This window comes from Daphnia carinata, chromosome 4 (genome assembly GCF_022539665.2).
Source record: "Daphnia carinata strain CSIRO-1 chromosome 4, CSIRO_AGI_Dcar_HiC_V3, whole genome shotgun sequence".
Lineage (NCBI taxonomy): Eukaryota > Metazoa > Arthropoda > Branchiopoda > Diplostraca > Daphniidae > Daphnia > Daphnia carinata.
The window spans coordinates 731522-752381 of NC_081334.1; the positions used below are offsets into that span (position 1 = coordinate 731522).

At 39.3% G+C, this 20860-nt stretch overlaps 2 protein-coding genes across 4 annotated transcripts; one reads left to right on the plus strand and one right to left on the minus strand.

The window, feature by feature from the left end:
* Window positions 1-1039: 1039 nt before the first annotated feature.
* On the plus strand, window positions 1040-5104 carry LOC130695105 (SH3 domain-containing kinase-binding protein 1-like). Of its 2 annotated transcripts, none has more exons than XM_057518229.1 (8): window positions 1040-1179; window positions 1297-1451; window positions 2022-2076; window positions 2286-2422; window positions 2533-2808; window positions 2893-3166; window positions 3238-3353; window positions 3411-5104. In XM_057518229.1, exons 1-8 carry the CDS (start codon window positions 1176-1178, stop codon window positions 4347-4349), a joined length of 1956 nt encoding a protein of 651 aa, XP_057374212.1. In that variant the 5' UTR covers window positions 1040-1175; the 3' UTR covers window positions 4350-5104. The 2 variants fall into 2 exon arrangements, with proteins under 2 accessions (XP_057374212.1, XP_057374213.1); XM_057518230.1 differs by having other exon boundaries at window positions 3241-3353.
* Window positions 5039-11177, minus strand: LOC130695100 (nuclear factor NF-kappa-B p105 subunit-like). Of its 2 annotated transcripts, none has more exons than XM_057518221.2 (20): window positions 10978-11177; window positions 10740-10873; window positions 10496-10677; window positions 10142-10311; window positions 9938-10052; window positions 9720-9858; window positions 9546-9650; window positions 9367-9478; window positions 8857-8981; window positions 7881-8015; window positions 7736-7815; window positions 7241-7660; window positions 7023-7148; window positions 6926-6951; window positions 6532-6866; window positions 6285-6454; window positions 5963-6211; window positions 5741-5903; window positions 5509-5666; window positions 5039-5411 (listed from the first exon to the last, which is right to left on the minus strand). In XM_057518221.2, exons 2-20 carry the CDS (start codon window positions 10870-10872, stop codon window positions 5316-5318), a joined length of 3039 nt encoding a protein of 1012 aa, XP_057374204.1. In that variant the 5' UTR covers window position 10873; window positions 10978-11177; the 3' UTR covers window positions 5039-5315. The 2 variants fall into 2 exon arrangements, with proteins under 2 accessions (XP_057374204.1, XP_057374205.1); XM_057518222.2 differs by having other exon boundaries at window positions 10740-10905.
* Between the last annotated feature and the right edge of the window lie 9683 nt (window positions 11178-20860).

The following is a 20860-nucleotide window of genomic DNA, read 5'->3' on the forward strand; positions in this document are numbered from 1 at the left end:
AGAACTGGCTTCTTTAGGTTAAATTGTTAGGCAACAACAATTGAAGTTCTGTTGTTGAAAGAAGAAACCAAATCAAAAGCAACGCGAAACTCTGAATTACGTTATTTCCAAAGGGCGGTGAGATAAGTCTCCGATCAAATTTTCGCTTAGCTACTTTCAGACTTTTGTAAGAGTTTATGTAACAGTGTGAATTCAGTATTGCATGAAGAAATTTACAGCGAATAACGAAAAAAGTTACTTCGACTACCAGAGAATCAGCAAAGAAATTTGATTTTCTGGAGACCTAGGTTTCTCTGCTATCATCAATCGACACCACGAGAAAATAAACATTTAGCGAAAACTTCTGGTTGCTGTCTGGCAGTCACGAACGGCGAACGGCATTACAATCGATGGACAAATACAATATTTAGCAGACTCCATCGGGTTTGAGGGCGAAGTCTAATCCCTCCTTGGGGTGGCAACTTTGACCGCTAGATGACATTTTAAATATTTATAAATTACCGAATTAAACGGTTAACAAGCGAACAAGAGTAGTCGATTAAAAAGTGAGTCAAATGGCAAAATAATTTTTTTCTCGTCTAATCAGCAGCAGTTTCTATATATGCTAAATAATTTTGCTACATCACACCAGCGCTGTAGCGTGCTACCGGTACAGCTAGTTGGGGATCGGTCCCAATTGGCTCTAATCGGGGTCCCCGTCCCGAAAAAAGCTTTCGGAGCACAATCAGGGAACCTCTTCGTCAACCAGGGCTGGGAGGGGCAAAAATCTCGTGTTGCCCCCGAACGCCCCGATGCCCTTATAAAATATGATGACTCTTACGGTTTTGGGTTGAAAATTGGGGTCAGCGTGTGAAATCACGGTTGTAACTGAATTTTTTCTCTAGATTGATTTTGGTCTTGCATAGATTAACGGGTTGTAATCGGGGTTGTATCGGCGAGTACGTTCCCCGATTAAATCCCGATTGGCTCGGGGCCGATCTCTACCAGCAGGGCAGCAGGACAGTAGTTGCATTTATTTGAAATCGTCAACTCCGTTGACTGTAAACACTCGTAATATTGCTTATGCCCATTATCACGGAAAGCCCAATAGTAAAAACCAGTCAAGGAGTTTTTTTTTATTACGTTCACGATTTTTACCGTTCTTCCTGATAGCTGAGGATCTTTTTTAAATTTCGATGGGTATTGGCATATTTGGAAATAATTCAACGCGATACGTTATTCTTTTAAAAACCAAACAGCTGCCTCGTATGTTTTGCTCCGTTACTGACGCGTTCGTATACCTATCTTAATTTTCAGAAGTCCTTGTTCTTTTTAATTACGACGGCCAAGCAGATGATGAACTCACAATAAGGAAAGGAGATGTTATACTGGACGTAAAGAAGCTTGAAGGAGGCTGGTGGGAAGGATTACTTGGTTCCAAACGAGGGCTTTTCCCCGATAACTTTGTTATGGTATGTATCTTCCTAAAATTGTTAAAACAATTATGTTTGCATTCTGAATTACATGTTCAGAAGGTAACAAAGGAAACTTCTCTTTGAAGTATCTTTTTTTATTTTATTTATTTCCCGTCAGCACAGCATATTTCATACCTGTGTTAACATTTTGAATTCTTGTTTTTTTAAAGTGCTCTTCTTCATGTCCAGGACACAGATATGATCGCTTACAAAAGCTAAAGCTAAGCTTTGTCATGGTGTCATAATGTAACAAACAATCTTACCTCTTAGGATAAGTTGTTTATTACATCAAGTATTTAAATGTGTTTCATGCCATATATTTATCCTTATGTACTTCAATATTTCCCATATTGAAGTTAAAAATCTATTAAAATTGTTAATTCAAATAATATGGACATAAATGTGTGTTCATCCATTGCCCCACTACTTTAGGCATGCAGACAGCCAAATTGTGTAACTATTAGTTTAGCAGTGTTGATAAGGAAAGGAATGACATTAGTGATAAGAATTGATTTAAGATAGAGGTCCTCTTTGTGTCTGTGGGTAATTTTGTTGTTGTTGAACCAGGTAGTTGCTGAGGCTGACATGAATCAAGCTTATTCTTCTGCAGCAGTTCGATCAGGTAAAATAAATCTGATTCTATTTATATATTCTTATCAATTTGGCTAACTTACCTCTCCTTTTACTGGGTTATAATAGTCCTTTAAAATGATTCTATTCCTTAGTTTCAAGCTGCTTTAGTTATTTTAATTTTTCATGTTCATAGTATCATTTTGGCAGTAACAATTTGGTATTAATGATTAATTAATTAATGTGAGTATGTTTCAATAGAGAAAGGAAGAAGGTGTCGAGCATTGTTTAGTTATGCTCCATCACATGAAGATGAATTGGAACTTCTGGTTGGGGATGAGATTCATTTTCTTGGAGAGGTTGAAGAAGGTTGGTGGAGAGGAAAGCTAAATGGAAAGGTAAAAGCAATTGTTGAAGGTGACATTTTTGTTTTGTAAACATGCATTAACTTGCCAGTTTTCCTTGTTATTAAGTCTATGCTTTGTTGTTTTTTTTTCGTATTGGAAAGATCGGGGTTTTCCCATCCAATTTTGTTGTCATAGAAGATCCGCCAACCAGCACAACTATCCATGCTCCAAAGGGACCGACCACCAATCCCTTGACTATTTCGTCGGATATTGCTCCTGAACTACCTCCCAAGCCCCTCAGAGAAATTGCAAGAGTTTTGTTTCCATATTCCTCCATGCAGCCTGATGAACTGGAGCTTCGAGAAGGAGACTTGGTGATTATACATAGCAAAGACTGTGAAGATAAAGGGTGGTGGAAGGGAGAGGTCAACAATAAAGTAAAAACCATTATTATGTTGCGCATTAGTTTTAAAAAATTTAGTAATATATATCTTTTTGTAATACCTTTTTTAATTTTATAGATTGGTGTGTTTCCTGATAACTTTGTTGAAGTGATACCTCATAATTCTAGTAGTGGTACAATGGGGAAGTCTGTGTACCCAACGCTCAACGTTTTACCTTCAACTGGAACAGCCAAGACGCCACAAATTCGCGGGGTTCCGAAGGATGAAAGTACAGTCCCACCTCCATCCACTAATATTGATTCAGTCCCGCTTAATATATCTTCGAGTTTATCAGGAAACACTGTGGAGAATCCAAATTCTCTGAGTGATGAACAGAAATTGCAGCAAGTTGGTGAGTCTGTTACACCAGTTGGCTTTCTCGTTAATATAAAAGAATTTCAATTCATAATTTTCAATTCCGAGAAGCTGATATTCTAAATGCCATTACGCCAACGGAATCGCTTCCCCATATCACAGCATCCAGAGCCCGTCCAACAAAAAGTCGAAGGCCACCGTCAGCCTTATTATTTAAGGATGTTGTGAGTAAATTATATTTAATAGTTGCCAGCATAAATTTAGCTTACTTCTTCTTAAAGGAAAATGAGGATGCAAATGGAGGCCTTCCCATTCCATCAGCGATTCGTGGATTGAGTGCCCCAACAGAAGAATTGGAGCAAAGTACTCCAGGTTCACTAGTTGAGCAGCAGCAGCGCCCAATGACAAAGATGCGGAATTCGTCCATAAAACCGCCTTGGATGGAAGAGCTAAAACGAAATCAGGAAAAGAAGGAAAAAGGTTCTATTATCACCAGTACCAACAGTATTCATGAAAAACCTTCTGTTCTTCCAGTTAAACCCATAATTCCTAAATCCACCATCATTTCTACGGATGTGCCAACTAATAGTCAATCACACACGCAATCAGAAACGAATTCTGTTACGTATTCGAAAGAGCCAATCCCACAAAAAGTGGGACCGAAAAATGTTACCGCCAAATTCGAACAATTGTCTTCAGTTCCGGGGATTCCCGATGGCCCGCCTCCAAAATCGTCTGGGAATGTAACAGGGCCTGTAAATTTATCATCCTTGTTACCCGTCGAAAAAACTATTCACAAGGAACCAACTCTCCCTTCTGTGCCACCATTCCGCGAAGAAAAAAAAACTTTACCAGAAACTGGGGCATCGGTGCTGTTTAAAGAATACCCAGAAGCCAACTCAAGTACCCTTGGAACTGGGAATGCGATGAAGCAAACTCTGCCGTCACTACATCCTTCCAACGGTCCAGCAGTAAAACAACCTGTGTCTTCGCCAAACCATCATCCAGCCAACCTGAACGAAGTTGCACAGTTAAACCATTCAGATTATATAGTTAAACAGGAGTTACACTCTCTCCTCCTTCGCGTGGCTTCCCTGGAAGCAACAGTCTTAAATCTTCAAATGGAACTTTTGCAACTAAAAAATGCACCTGTCAAAGAACATAAGTGTCGGTGCATGCAAGAAGTTACCAGCACTGAAACGTCTATGGTCCATATTTAAAACTAAATGGCAAGTCCTATTTTAAACCTTTTACCCTTTTACTTAAAAATACGAAATGTGTATCGTAATGTAGTACTGTAAAAATTGATTGCTTGAATTCAATCATTATCTATTTTTAAGTAGACATTCCAATCTCTCAGTCAAAGTTAGTCACGTGACATTATTCAACACATTCGTACTTCTCGAGTTGACGCAAGCATATAGACTTGCCATATCCGTTTTTTTTTAATGGCTACGTATTGGTCCACAGTCAGGGACTGTGTTACTTGTCTGCAAGTAATGGAGGCTTATTCATTTTACCTGGGGAAACAGGACCAGCCAATAGATCTCCATTCTTCCAAAAACGAAAGTAGTGACAACCTTGCTTGTATCCACAAAATTTCCGGTGCTGAAATTTAATTCTGAACAATTAAAAAAGTTGTGTATCGCGTTACATCGAATTTTTATGTTGTACCTTTTTCGTAACAGTTACATAACGCCACCGCAGTGATCACGTCGATGGGTCTTTGCGGAAATGCGTTAAGTATCTGTGCTATTATACGAACCTTATGCATACGAACCTGTTCAGTCTTGACATATTCCTCCTGAACAAACAGTTGAGTAGCGTACTTGCGTGCCTTCGAAATTTCTGTAGCTTGTTGTAAATATGTTGCCTCAAAATTTAAATTTCAGTAGGTTAATTCGAATAGTTAAGATTACAACAATCATTCTGTATTTAATTATAAGTAGTGCCAACAATATAAAGCCGAAATTTTTTTGTTGTGGTTTTACTCCAACACCGTATCTATAAACTATAGAAAAACTAACTTTGGTCCCGACGTACATACCGTATAGCCTGGGTCTTTAAGCATGGAAGGTAATTCAATTGTCTCAAAAATTCCATCTTGACATTTCGTCAAATGAAGGTAAAAGAAATGCATCTATTGTCTATCAGCCATGAAGGGGCATCGCTCTTTCCTTTTTTAGCTATGTCGCCAAATATTTTTCAAGAACTTCCGCTGCATCTGTGAATTTCAGAAATTGCAGTTTCTCCAAAATAACTTGAGTTGATACTTCCCAAAGCTGAAATAACGAAATAAAAAGTAACAATACCTTTTACGTATTTGGCCATACGCACCAACAAGATAAATCAAAAATAATATGGGGCAAAATCGCTTACGTCCATATTTGAAAGAAGATAAGTTGTCGGGCTAGGTTGTTTGTCCAAAACGGTCTGCATGCTTAATAAGAGATCCAGACTGTCGGCCAATTTTTCCCATTCTTTATTGGGTGAATCTAAGATGCCAGCCAGCTCGCTTATAACACGTTTGTCCAGTTCTAAACAACGAGTACTTGATGTACGACAGGAGGCAAAAATAAAACTTCAATAATTGCAAATTAATTCCACATACCTTTCGGCAATTCTTTACTAGCCATCAAATCAATCCCTGAATCCAGTATCACGCAGTTTGCATTCCCATCTTCTGCAACTGGTTTTTCTCCTTCGCCTACAGTTTCACCTAGAGTCCCGGTAGTTAACAGTTGTTTGGAACCTTCACGTAAAACTTTTGTTATCTAAAAAATTACGATGTGCATTAGTTTAGCAAGTTAATTTATTTGTAATGGAATTTTACCGTCAAATTGCACTGCGCCAAATCTAATGGACTTTGGCCTGTTTCGCTGCCGTCTTCCGTCACATTTTCATATTCACTTTCATCATTTTCTTCATTTTCTGATGATGTGGAAGAAGTCACGTAGTTTAAGATTGTAGGATCCGCACCTGAGTTTACCAATAACGCACAAATGTTATCAAGTTCGTCAATTACGGCCAGATGTAGAGCCGTCATTCCATCATAGCTTTGCATATTCACGTTCACCGATGCCTGAAACAATAATACAAATTTAATATCCCGTGAAAATTTAATGACTAAACATAATTTGTCGCGAACTGCGTACATAGCTAAGCAATAAGGCCACCATCTCTTCAGACCGTTTCTTAACGGCTAAGTGTAAGGCTGATCTGCCACGCTTAGTTTCATGGCAGTTGACATCTGCTCCTTTGGAAAGCAGTAATTCCACACCTTTAATGTTCAGTGCGTTGATTGCAATGTGTAGTGGGGTAAGACCTATTGCGGAATCGGAAACAATAACATTTTTAAACCGACGTCGTTTCACATATCGATTAACACTTAGTTTCGATTACCTGCGTAATTCCTCGTATTCAATTTTGACACATAAGCTAGCTTCCAGATGGAGGTATTAAGAAGTAGTTTAAGGCAATCAAACAGGTTTTTGTCCATCGCAGCGAGATGGACGGGAGTATTTCCATTTGCATCTGCCAAACCAGGATTTGCACCACTTTGTAATAGCAAGGCCGTTGCTTCGGTTTGGTTTTTAAGAACGGCAATGTGTAAAGGCGCAAGATTCGCATTGTTTTGGGCGTTGACGAATTCCATCTCCGTGTTATGGTAAGAGGCCGCGTGAAGTATAGTGCGTACGGCGTCAGTTTGATTATGAATAAGAGCATCATGAAGTGCGCTAAAACAATTGTTCAATTAGGCCAATAAGCTAGAAAACCTACTATTTAAATGTATTACTTATCCCCATCATCAGTCTGCATCGCCTGATTGATGGAAAACGAAAAAAAAAAAAATTTTACTTTCGTTACAGAACGTTTTCTGGAAAACTACTTACCATAAGATGTCGCATACGTGTTAGAATGTGACCCAAATCGCCCGTCATCGCGTACCAACGTACGGCGCGAGCCATATTTATCGAATATGCAGACATTAGGTTGGATGTTGTAATTGTGGATGGGACCTGTAATAGCAAAAAAAAAAAAATTATCACCTATCGGACGTATATGCAAGATGGCAATCATGGATGTACGCTGGCATGTGCCGAATGGTTACCTTTACTGTAGGCTTTAAAGCTTCGAGGGAAGGAGACTTTCTTGCCGATATTGTCATGCGTTTCAAATGAGGGGTTAGAGTATCACTTCTTGATCCGCACGCATCCGATCCATAGTCGTCCAACTTCAGAAGTTCTGCGAGAAGGAAGTCATCAACGTGCTCAAGATTGATTTCTGGCCAGGGATAATTTTCATTTTCAAGTGGTGTCATCCCCGAATCAATCGGTATTCTTAGCAAGTCGTCATTGGTAATTCTCTGGGGCACCTGAGGTCGCCATTGTTGAGGATTTGCATGAGAATAAGGCATTGGCGCTGTTTGCATCATTGGCCATGGTTGTTCGGGTAGGGCTGTATGTAGGTGCATAGGATTATATGGCTCCGTCAGTGGCGCATTTTCGATCATGGTTGAAGAATTCCCCGTCTTTAATTAATAAGAAAATTAGTTGTCTAGTAAACTTGATGGCAATCAAACGGGCTGTGCTTATTAAGAGCTTACCAAGTTCTGAAAGCTTTTACTTTCTTGGCCTCTGAACGTAGCCGTCAACTCTTGATTGCTGCTTTTATCCCCAGAAAGTCCTAGAAAACGAAACGGACACATCGTTAGCGTTTTCAATGAAACGGCGTTCAACTTGGTAACGTACCATTGTTACGAAATGCGCTAGAAGTCATCGGGTTTGACAAGTCATCCTGTGGCAGTGTACGCGTTGGATTGTACTCTCTTCTGTTAGTATGGCAATCAGAGTTCACGGAAATGTCCCGACGTGGTCGCTTCATGCCTACAAAAATGAGAAGGTAAGGCGATAATTTTGTTATTTTGCTTAACATAACTGACAACGTATTAAATGCATTAAAAAAGTTTGGTAGCCTCAACGATTTCGAAAGGAAACCGATGGCTTTTTAGGTATTAGCAAAGAAGACGGACACATTTTGATGACGTATGAATTATAGGGTCTTGACTCAACAAATAGATCCCGCTTTACCATCGGTGGGATTCTCTGGGCAGTGACGGTCGAAAATTTAAAGACCTTTCGGAATAAAATACCAGAATGGCTGGCGACGGACCATTTTTATCGTTGGCATTTGGTACACACTTGGCATCACTCTCTGATAATACGTGTGAAAGGCATAACAAACGAGAAACGAGTCAAAACAACTTTCAAGCATGATTGTAGAATCCAGGCCATAAACTCGCCAAGGGGGCTCTCACTGTTTGCATGCAGGAAAGCTTTTGTCTGCAGAGTATGCAACGCGCGACCTTCTCAAACTGTTTCGATTTCGTATCTGTCGCTGACTATGCAAAGGGCAAACCATACTTTTCCGCGCATCTAAAGTGACATCGACTATTTCGTTTCGAATTCGCCTATACATAAATTTTGTCACGTACAAACAAAGCACTGCGGGTAACTATAGTGAAAGTCGGAAATTTGGCAGCTTTTGGAAGGAAAAGCAACCCAAAATTCATTCCCATGGAAATTTGCGCGCAAATGAGAGCGTTACCGAATGGCCTGTAGGACTGTGGCCAGGATAACGAACAACACAAGCATAAAGCATATTACTCCCAAACGGCCAAAACAAAAATAGACTATCATTAGTGGCGAATATCAAGGGTCCACTTACCAACTCTTTCGCGCGGTGTATAAGTAAACGATTTCGCTTCACTCGTAGATTGATTGCTGGGACGAAACAACTGGAACTGCACTGTTACGTCGGATTGAATATTAGGATCTTGATACGGAGGAGTCCTAAGAACAGAGAACTTACAATTAATGGGGGAATCTTCATTCATGTCAGTACGAAACATGAACTGAAATTCGCAAATACTTGCGCTGTTATCTTCTGAGTGGTTTCAAGAGGCAAACACTCTTACGAAAACGAGAAGAAACACGTTAGATGTTACATCAATAACCAAAGACAAATCACCAAGGACTTGAAAGACCAACACTATTCAGCGGATTTAGGCAACGAAAACTATAGCTTTTCCAACTGCGGCTTTTTATGACCAATCTCAAGACAAAGAATAGTTGCACAACATCAGCTTATTCAACAACGTGAGCTGTCAAGGCCACAATATCACATGTGACAATTTGAACGAATTCACGTAATGGTCGATAGAATTTGCTGACATACTTGAAAGCAATCGCATATTGATGGTGAACATCTAATTCAGAAAAGTCGGCAAAAGCGCTCCAAATTTCCTGTTCGTTTTCGTCTGTTTCAAAGAAACGAATCTTGATATCCTCTACAATTAAAGAGAGGAAGATTTCTCAGCTTAAGATTTTCAATTGTCAGTTTGAATTTGTATTTACTTTTATTGACTTTCTCCACAAAGATGAATATCTCTTCTTGTCCTGTACAGCAGCTGTAGACCTTATCAATTCGTACTATCCGTAGATCTCCCGCATGAGTGCTTTCTAGGTTCGTTGACAACCGCGGAGATAGAAATGATCACTACGTTCGATTTGATACTTTAAGGAACTTACTAAGGTTGTGGATGGCCTGTGAATATTCAGGTGGGCCGATTTGCTCACGGAAACCATTTCGCTCCACGAAAGCCTCAAATTTTAGTTTAACTGAGTGGAGGTCCATTGTATTGGCTATTTTGTCTGCTTCGTCTTTTAACTAGAAAGATAAAGTTCTCTTGTTTAACGGGCGCTCCTCCAAGAAATCACAATTAGTCTAATAATTATCAACACAGTACCTGTTGGCCTTGATTACGATTAATTGGTATATTTCCCATTTCAGTTATCAAGCGCCTTTCAACTACTTCACGGACTTGCTTCTTTGCTGTGTGTATAATTGTTAGGCCCGAAAATCTAAATTAGAAAAAAAAAATACATGTTACCACAAAAACATGACCAAAATAGGAATAATTTAACAACAGCAAAATTATAAATATACGTACGTTGCAATCCAATCATTTTTGCTGGCGGAAACAACAATTTCTTGAAATTCTCCTTCGTTACCATTGGAGTTTCCTTCTCCTCCTAGGCGATGGACGTGTGGAACAGGTTTCGGGCTGTTGGTGACCAGTGTACAGCGAATAATGGCTTCTCTCTCTTGACAGCCTTCAAGCTTCATAACAAAAATTGATTTTAACATGCAATGTTACATTTTTAAAACTAAATGTTTGATCTAAAAGACACATTCATTCATCTTAGTTTTTAAGTTGACAAATAGAAAGGAATATGTTGGAAACTGCAGATAAGAACTTTTCCAAACTTAGCAAATACAGGAAACAACGACAACCAAAACTTACTTGAACTCTAATGTACTCTTTTTTGTTCCGTTCTTTGCTTTCAGCCATAAGACATCCATGGGTTCCTGTCATTTCAGATGCATAGCGGAATCTAAATTTGCTCTGTGGTTGATTAAGTATTGATAGACAAGGGGATAGTCTTGCTTGCCTGACGGCAACAGAATTTGGCAAATTCCCAGTAACTGTAATAGTTAAGTTAGAAGTAACAAATTATTGTCAATATTTTAGAAAAGAAACTTTTTACCTAGGTAAGGATTGTTTGGTGAGGCAGACATTATGGGTGAATTTCCACTAGAGTAGCTGTGGCTTAAGGGTGAGCTTGAGGAATGTGATGATTCAGGCGAGTATGGACTGCTATTACCAGTTGGCTGTTGCATTCTTTAAAAGCATAAATTTCGTAATTATGGATTCTAGTAAAAGGGAAACGGTAATCGCCAAAATACACGTTTATAAACAAAGTTGAAAATGATGTATAAACTAACCTTAGGAAACATGAACGACTATTTAAACAACTATCGCAAAAAGAGAATTGAGCTTTCAGTCATTTCAATATGTGTGCTCAATTCCCTAGTTTTAAACTGGGACCTTTTACCAAATCGTACGAATTTTAGTAACAAACCAGTTTCCAACACTGGTAGTACAATCTATATCTCTCACAATGATATGACAGAAGGGGAAAACCCATTTGTACAGTAAACAGTTGGCACACAACTTGAAGGAAAGTGCGCAACAAAAAGAACCTCTGACGGCATTGTCTTGACCTACAGCTTCACGTATTCCCTGAACCTGTGAAAACACTAAACAGGGGGGAAAAGTAATTGCCCACACTAGGGTTTATATAAAAAATAATATAACAGCCATTCAAAGTCTAAATAATTTCCCATCTACATTGTTAGTTATATGTTGAATGATATTTTTATTGTTGAAATGTTTTCGTGAAGCTTGATTTCATTGTTCTCCGCTAGGCGATTGCTCAGATATTATACGATAGGTTTCCGATTCCTGGTGGGTTTTTCCCTTAGGTACTGTAAAGATTTCTTCACTGTGCATTCCTAATTCCAGAAAATTTATCGGAAGATAATGGATTTATGCTCTACGTCTCTTTGCCTTCATGCCGCTAATAGTTATAAAATAAATTCTAAACCAAAACATAATATTGCGAGCGGACATTTCTGATGCTACGCCATAATCAGGCCTAACGTTTTTTATTCCTAAGAGATTTGACACTTTGCATTTTGCATTTTTACACGTTGACCTTTTTTGGTAAGCAGGTTGATTTTATACACAGCAAACAAATGCTAATTTCTCGCAGTTTTGAAACGGATTGGTTTGGTTGGCCGCAATTTTTCTGGTCGCTTTTTGCTAGAGATTATTTATTAGTGAACAAGTCTCCTTGAAAAGATTACGAAAACAGAAGCAGTACGCATCAAATGCGTTCAATTCGAGTTAGATTGTTGCTAGGCTACATTAGATGATAGCTTAGTTGGCGTGGAGTACACGTTTAGTTACTTCTTTAGGTTTCCCTATGTTATGTTACGCGTCTAAGGCGTTTCGCTCAGCCAATCTTTTAAAACTTTTGAAGGTGTAATAAGAAAATGTTGTTTTTAATCCACGCAATCCACAAATATGGTGCATTAAGTAATATAATTATGCTAGCGTGTTGCGAACGGGGCATACCCAGGGAAAACGCCAAGCAATTTATTTTGCCAATCTATTTGCAACACTATAAAAACTGTTCACCACGCCTCTGTTAGACATGAAGAGAATTTCGTTAACGTTCTCAGAATTCTAGGCAAACAACGTATAACACCACGCAATACATTTTTATCTTCATGCAAACTTTGCATACAGATTTATGTGTTTGCTTTCGGTACTGAACTTCGCTAATGAATCTGATGTCAACATTGATTCCAGGACACACGCTCGAATGCTTTATACGCGTTATAGCTAATTCATGCTTCACATGAATTCATATCTGTTTTTTTTTAGTTTTTTTTTGTATTCAGCATCAGTTTCAGTTTTTTTTTTAGAAAGACAAAGAAACGAAAAGCCCTAGGATTCTGACGAATTGTTTATCTTTAGTTGGCGTCATCGGCTAGTGCTACCTGCTGTTTGTAGAATAGTCTAGTGTAGATTGATAAGGTTAAATCAATAGATGTTTGAATTGCACAGTTATATTTGCATAAATCTTTTTTTTTGGCTCTCTACTCTATTATGCATGTCCTTTCTAGGCTGTCTACCAACAGTTAAATGAACCAATCTGACTATTTCAATGGGCTGTCAATGATTGGAAACTGTGCGGTCGAATTGATGGACTCGCCTGAAGTCTCTGCATTTACAAACGCCTGTCCCTTATAGATCTGCCGTTGCTGACGACGTCAAGACTTCAAACATTTATTTTCATGTATGAATGTTCAATCAGTGGAAGCAGTAACTTGACTGAGCATCCCCTATCTTCATAGGTCTCATTCATTAGTCATCCTCTATAGGCTGGCACATCCAAAGGAGCTGTGATATTTGCGTTACGTTCATTTTTTTTTCTTCCCAGCTTCGGAGGACCCTAAAGCCTCTTATTCTCGAATCTCTAGCACGGCATCACTGGTTTCGTGCCCTTTGATGTGGCTCATTGTTCTCAAGTTGCTATATATAACGGTGCTGTACAGACGATCGATCTGGAAGGGCAGCCGAGATTATCGATCTACGGGCACAAGGAACACAAGCCTGTATGTAGACCACTTATATTCTTTTCGTTTTCGTGCCATTCATGATGTTGGAGCACGACGCTTTATTGTCCTATCGGCAAGTCATTGGCTTTCCTACTTTAGATGTATATACAGTACAGTGAATAGGAAGCGCCGTTAAAGTGGTGCTAAAGAATAGAAAGAAACCACGTTCAACCCTCTTATGGCGCAAAAGTCCAATTCACAATTTTGTGCAGCTGTTTTACACAATATGGTGCACCCATACTGTGTACTGAAACGACAATTTAACATATAGGCATCTACATTGTTAGCAACCATGTCTCACTCGTCGTTCGTAACTTTGAAATGCTGGCTAGAAAATGAGTAGGATGAATATTGTTGATTTTTTGAACAGATTTCGAGCTCTGCAGTGTTATCTACTATTCTTTAAACTCTCCTGTTTCCTGTTATATAATAAATGTCTTAAGTATCATTTTTTTTCTTTTTTTTTTTTGCCCGTGTTTCGCTAATCCTGTTTTCTTTCTTTTCTGTCTAACATTTTGGACGATGCGTGGGCGGAACTCGTATAGCGGCCCATGCAACAACAACAACATATTCTAGCTTATAAATTATATACCCCAAAATACACGCAGTATATAACAAACGTGTTCAAAATACAGCAATAACAACGCCATTTTCTAGGCTTGAAATTCAAGGGCGGTTCTCGAACACCGAAAGTAATGTTCTTCTATAGGTTTTTGTAGTAGAGCGAAATGAACCGGAACCAGCCTATTGTTAGCATAATCCCGTTTAACACCAGCGGGCGGCGAAGGATATCGATCAATGATGCGAAACAGTCTACTCGCGCTAAACAGAAAAACTTGAAGCTCATTGAGTCATCTCTCTCTCTCTCTCTCTCTCCAAGTATAATCGTATAAGTACCAACGAGCTGGCCGAGCTACTGCTTGGATACGGTTTTCGTGCAGACCAATGTTGATCGAGACGCACAGGGACGCCCACGTAACGAAATGGAGGTTTAGCGTGGGCGTGGTTCTTCGTGCGATTGCTTGCTTCTCTGCCAGAGGGTGTTGGCGAACAAAGTTGTTGAAGTGGTTGCATAGCCAAGATGAACTGCGTTGCGTGGGTGTTTGGGGATAGAAGGCGTTTTGCCTTCCCACAGTTATTACACCCTTGCACTCAATCATTACGCCACCAGTTGAAATCCGTATCGATGTGACTGGGCCTCACGTAAAACATTATCTTGAAGGCGACAGGGTTTTCTTATGCTCTTAACATTTCACGGACTATGAATTGACATTTGAAATTTGAATTCTCCAAGTTTTGCGTTGCGTTTATTTTCGTATTCATTTCACCAGTTGATGCGTTCAGAGTATGTCAGAAATTGAGGGAATATAAGATTAGCAATCTTGTGAGATTTAATTTGGTTCCACGCTTTCTAACGTTGCTCTTCATAATACTACAGACTATTTTGATTTTTAGATATTATGTATTTCAGTTACCGGCGTTTAGTAATTCGTAATAGCTGCTATAGACATGCGACTATTCAGATATTGATCAAAAATGTTATTTTTAGATTTAAAAGAGGTTACATTGTTCACTTCTAGGCAACAATGGATGTCGCACGCCATGGGCTACATCACTAGTTTCGACGCATACCATGTCAACAAGACGCGCACCTATCGAGCCTGGGCGCAATGTCGCGCTCGGTTTATTTTAGCCATTAATTTTAGAATATAACTGCAGTGATTTATTGAGTTCAGCTATACCAGGCTCCCCCCCCCCCTCCCAAACTTGCCACTACGTCACGGCCACGTCATTGAGTCAGCCTTCAACGCCGACGCACTTCAAAAACAATTTTTCTAATTGATTCCGGAGAAGCAAACTAATAATTCAGTCCTGCGATTTAAAGCGCTCCGTGTCCCTGTCCTACACTGGATGTATATTTTCTTTTGTTTTTCTTAAATTCAAACAGCAGTGCAGTTAGCACACGGTCGGTTGACTGCTGTGCTAGTTTGTTTTTTGTTTTTTTCGGACCCGGCCGATAGGGATACGTAGACAAACAACATTTCCTACTATAGATTGGAAGCTTTCGCTCCCCAAGCACTCGCAACAAAGAAAAGGCTATAATAAAGAGCTTTCAGAAATTTCTGTGTTCTAAACTAAAGTTTTCGCCGTTCCATAGTTGCAAGCAAAAGTTATGAGGACACAGCCAAAACAAATGCATTTATCTTATTTTTATTTTTAAATTCATTTTGAGTTTACTTTTTTCCAAAATCTACTGTATATAAACGATGTTATTGATCTGTTAGCAACTAGTCGATTCCTAAAAGCGCGTTGAGTGATCTTTCAGATTTATGGATAGCGCAGATGGCATCAGCTATACAAAAAAAAAAAAAAAACTACGCGCCGGAATGCGTGGTTGAGATTAATAGCCCTTACCAGTGGAACAATTATGTGCAAGTGCGTATGCATCACTGCGAGGGCGGTGAGAACATTTCACGAGTTCGGCGTTAGGACAATTGCCTGTCGAGGTTCGGTTGCCAAACGTTTTGGCTGGAAAGCCTCTTACTTCAAACCGGATTTCTTGTAAGACGTTCCGTGAACTGCATCGGCGTATAGACTCAACCACCGAACAAGAGCAGTGTGGGAGTAGCTTGACGTGACAGCGTTATCGGTCAAAATTCATTGAGCATCATGCTAGCCTCGTGGGGAAACAAAAAGCTTGCATAGCCCCAATTCTCTTTGTTGTCTGACGCAAGAAGAAAAGAAGAAAATTGAAAATCATTGATAAATATGGAATCGCTGTATGACGTAGACAATCTAAATAAAACAGAATCATTTAAATCGTCAAATCGATATTAGTTTTTGGTGGCTTATTCGAGTCGGTTGTTATATACGCATAGATCTTGGTTGTCACACGTGAGACAACGTGACGTCAACAAGTGCCATCGGGAGTCGAATGGCTGTGCGATGCCGGATATGGAACTGCGATTGGCTCTTGCCAAGTGCTCGTAATGCCAACAGGCTAAAGGACCCTTAATGTCGTTAACCAAAAAGCTATGGCCAACTTTCTACGGCCAAGATCCTTAGGAACTATGCCAGCATTTTACCTGTTAAGCTTGCAGAGTGATCTTTGTCATCGAGTTAATCAATTATAACCGCCAATCCCCACCTAGCTTTAACAATTAAAACAACGTTAGTTAGTTTAAGGTCTCAGCAGGGGTTAGTGTCATCAACATCATTCGCATGTTTGGCATGGTCTTTCCTGGAAAACGCTCGTTCCGTTGCTTTTGAGGTCTCGGCTTATATCCATTACACTTTACGTATACAATGCCCACCGTAAGTTGTTGTTTCGCAATTGCTGGCAAACTCAGCAACTTCTTGCCTAGAAGAAATCTGATTATGTGTCAACAACTTTTCCTGCGATCCTAATGCTCATTTGTGTGGGGCCCCTGTTGCGACATCAACATCGACGTAAACATTGCGTCTTATATCTTCGCAGTTTTCAGTAGCTCATTCTTTTAATTGAAACTATTTCTATGGTATCTTTTTCTTGGCCATTTATGATATTCAAACTCGGATGTTTAGCCCATCGCTGAATGAAACACGAATGTAAAGCTGTTGCGAGCGACATAGCGCTTTAAACTCAAAGTTCATGCTGTGCTTGAACTTGATTAATCAATGTTATTTAAGGCGTACGGCATGCGGTGCAACCGTTTGCTCAATTGGTGAATGCAGCGAGCTCATTTCTACCAGCAAAATGGCAAAGTTTTTGGGGAAAAACAGGTGGCGGTCTGCCAGCCAGTCTGGCAACTTTGGTGTCGGAAAACACCAAGTTTGGCACGGAACGGAAACTCTGCCGCCATGCGGTCAATACATAGCAGTGCGTGTCACGTTGAGGGAGTGCGACGGAAAAATACGTCATTATATATTCATGGAGTTGGGTATCCATGAAACTGGCAGTAAAATAGAAATGCCCCATAGCACATCCGTATTTTGTTCGACATTATTTTGTATACATTACGTTTCAAAATTACACGAAAAGTTTAAAGCATAGCACAATTGGAGGAGGCATATTGGAGCATAAGTATATTCGGCTGGCATTTTAGGGTGCATGTACATTCAAATGCCTCCCGCACTCTCCATCCGAAGGCACCTGTGTCATTAACTCAAGTGGTATTAACTAATTAACCAACGCACACATATTACAGGATAAAACTAATTGGGTTTCCATATAATCGTGGTGAAAACGGCCTTCTCTATATTACGATGCAATTGCGAGTGAAGTACCAAATATCGGTGGTCGATCGCTTTACACCTGGCCAAAGCCGAAATCTATTTCGGGCTTTCTACAGCAGTGCTGCGCCATCCAGTCATGCACACACTGGGTCGTATTTAATAAAGTACAGTATAAAAGAATATCACTGTTTATTTTTCGCCATTCTTTTAATAACAAAGGCAGAGCTTTTGCATTTTTTTCATGCGGACGTTAAAATTTTTTTTTATTATGTTCAGTTGGAGTTCGGAAGTTCTATCCGGTACGTGGGACGTATTTTCCGAAATCATTTGTTTTTCAGGTAACACGTGCCCGGAAGACGTAGAACGAAGCCGGTTGATTCAAGCAAATAGTAAAATAAAGGTTAATTGTTTAAATCAAGAAAACATATGCGTGAAAACGTACGATAAAAAACTTTTATTGATTTAACGAAGGAAAGCACAACTTGGCCATTCAGCCTGGCGAATTACGTGGAACTCATCGTTGCAGTAACCAGCCAGCCGGCATTGAAGTTACGTCATTCATATGCATCACATCAATTATTTCAGGGATGAATGCGTTTTCCTCTAGTTGGCCCGTCTGATAACGGGAATCTGTCTTGTATATCTATGGTGGAAATTTCTCATTTAATGCGGAACGGGAATCAAAAACTTTAGCCCAACGTACACAAAGTAGGGATTTTAAGATTTACAAATTTCGGCTTCACTTAAACAAAGCTGGGGTTTGAAATGTTGAACTTAAAAAATGGAGAAGGGTCTATGCTAACAGTATCAAATGAACTGCAATTAGTTCGTCGTATGCAAAACGTTAATTCCTGTGCATCCCACCGAAGAACAATATTATAATAATAACTGTACTGGTTACTGATGTATGAAATGAAAGCATGCATGGAAATAATTCGACACTATAGATGATTCATAAATTCTAAATGAAACATTGAAGGAAAAAAAAACATTTAAAGGAATTGAAATGGAAGCGGTTCATATAAGGCGCTTTTGTTGACTAATAGATGAAGACCAGTAGAATTACGATATAAAAATGATGAAAAAAGAGGGGGAAAAAAATCTAGTTTCCATAGATACGGGCATGCATATTTCATAAATAGTTCCGATGGAAAAGTCTGTCGTTATATGGATGGCATACATATATACTGTATACCAGAGCGTACTGGGCTAATAAATTTCCTACAATGTTTCGTTGATAAGAGCCCAGGGAAAAGTCACGGAAGATTGCAGCCGGACGCGTGCGGCAAATAGCCCGAGTTCGTCGTATTGTATTACCGCATTCCCCGTAGTGGTGGGTTCAGTCTGTTACACCGTGTGATCATTACAAGTCCTGGTATAGAGTTACAAGCTATTTCTGGTGAACAAGATGATCAAAGAAAGCTGAAGTTATTCCTCGACTGAAACACCTATAGTTGGTTAGCAAACATAGTTTAAACCAAAAAAAAAAAATTTTCAAAGCATCGTGTTTTATTGCACCATAAGCCATGGATAAAGTGTAGAGAGAGAAATTACAGTTCAAGTAGGGCAACAGAAGAAAGTAGAGCAAGGCTGCGAACCGATTCGAAATGTAATTCTCGTACACATACGTTTGGTCAAAAGTTTATCGAATCTCCATGAATTTCGTGCAATCTGCCGTTTGAATGGCCATTTCACCCGACGAGCGTGAAGGGACCTTCACCTTAACCTACAGTCCGTTGAAAGGGAACGGTGTTACACACATACAGATTGATCAAATGGCTAAAACGAACGCTAGAACCTGAATTTCTGGGCAAAATACAGTTTGGAGGCAGATATAAAGTATCTCCCCCAACCCCATCCCTCCCCCAAAAAGAAAAAAAAAATCAATACCTACATCTGTTTCAAAAAAAAAAAAAAAAAAAGAAAAGAATATAGGAAATTGAGCGCATAGAGTGTTCCTTTTACGTAATCTCTTCAACTGTGAAACGTATAAGTGTATCGCTTCTTTTGATTCCCTTAAAAGGAAAAAAAAATTCTGCTTCTAATGCTTTTCAACAATGTATTTTACAGGGGGAAGGGGTGAGGGGGCTGTTGCATTTTGTCTTGGGAAGGCTTTCGGATCAACCTACCTGGCCGTTGTACATAGGAAGTCAATCTATAAAGGGCGTAGCAAGTGGCTAGCCTTGCAACATTGACTGGTATACAAAAATAATATTACTACTTGATTAATTTTTTTTTTTTTTTGCTTTTTGTACAACACACTTTCATACATAAGATCGCATTAAATATAAAGCACTAAGAAAATGAAGACTTTATTAGAACTGCTAAAGCAACAGTCAGATTGCCATGGTAACAATAGCAAATAGACTGCAAGGGTGGCACACAGCGCTATAGGTCGGTCTCAGATCGTTAACAGAATTTCTAAAGCCCAAATTGCTAATGAAGCTAACGAGCGACTTGTTAACCTTTCACATATGCCAAAGTAGGAAACCGTCAATAACTTTGTAGAGCACAGAAATGTCAAACAGACAAGAAATCAACATGTAGCCAACATCTCTATGTCAAGCCGTATTTCACTTCCCTTTTTGAAATGTTCACTTAAACGAAATCATGTTCTCAAATATAAGCAAGGGAAAGGTAAAGTGGGTGACACCCACCACTCCACATCTTTCGCCTTTGCATTGAATATTTAAAAAATCAAAAAAAAAAAGGAAACAGAAAAATTCATTAGCACGAAGCCTTTGTATAGGCGTATCCCTTTTTTATGTCGTATATAAATTGAAAAGTCCAAAGTAAATTTTCAAAAGCTGAGAGGAGAATAAACGAAGGGATCTGTTACGATTCTTCGTCAAAGAACTGATTCGATTATAACCAATAACATTAAAAAAAAAAAAAAGGTTGGGTGGATTCGTACACGGGTACCAGAGTGGCGCGCAATCAGCAAAGCTAAAAATTACGTGAAAAAAAGGCGCATAATAAGGAAAAGATGAAGCTGAACATTCGTTGATTGCTTTTTTTTTTTTTGTTGAAGGGAATAAGAACATCTGGCACAAGAGCGGCAATAAGCGGAGAGTGCGCCTCTCTCTTTCATATAGCGGGGACTAAACTTAGATAATAAAGCACAACGTTATTGGATTGGTTTTCACCTTTTGTGTTGGGAACTTGGGCGACGAAAAAACGCTATGCATAACCAACACCGTACAGTGGCACTCAATTTTCGCCACGTCCATATACTAGGAATCCCCGAAAAAGAGTCTCAAAGATGAATAAGAAAAAAAAAAGAGGGGTGGTGAGGTATTCGAAAAGAAAAGAAGAAAAAAAAAGAATCCCAACATTCTGGAATCCGTACTACTGTTTTCTTAATTGGCTCTGGAATGTCGTCCATTCCTTTTGCTTCTCCACCTATATCCACTGTACTTTGTGT

What these genes read in the sequence shown, in the direction of transcription:
- LOC130695105 (XM_057518229.1), top strand. An exon ending in GAGGAAAGCTAAATGGAAAG is followed by an intron (nt 2,423 to 2,532) that starts GTAAAAGCAATT and finishes CGTATTGGAAAG; the next exon opens with ATCGGGGTTTTCCCATCCAA. An exon ending in ACAGAAATTGCAGCAAGTTG is followed by an intron (nt 3,167 to 3,237) that starts GTGAGTCTGTTA and finishes TTCAATTCCGAG; the next exon opens with AAGCTGATATTCTAAATGCC.
- LOC130695100 (XM_057518221.2), bottom strand. Translation starts at nt 10,872, where the DNA reads ATGCAACAGCCAACTGGTAATAGCAGTCCATACTCGCCTGAATCATCA. An exon ending in ATCGTAATCAAGGCCAACAG is followed by an intron (nt 9,859 to 9,937) that starts GTACTGTGTTGA and finishes TTATCTTTCTAG; the next exon opens with TTAAAAGACGAAGCAGACAA. An exon ending in TACACCGCGCGAAAGAGTTG is followed by an intron (nt 8,016 to 8,856) that starts GTAAGTGGACCC and finishes TCATTTTTGTAG; the next exon opens with GCATGAAGCGACCACGTCGG.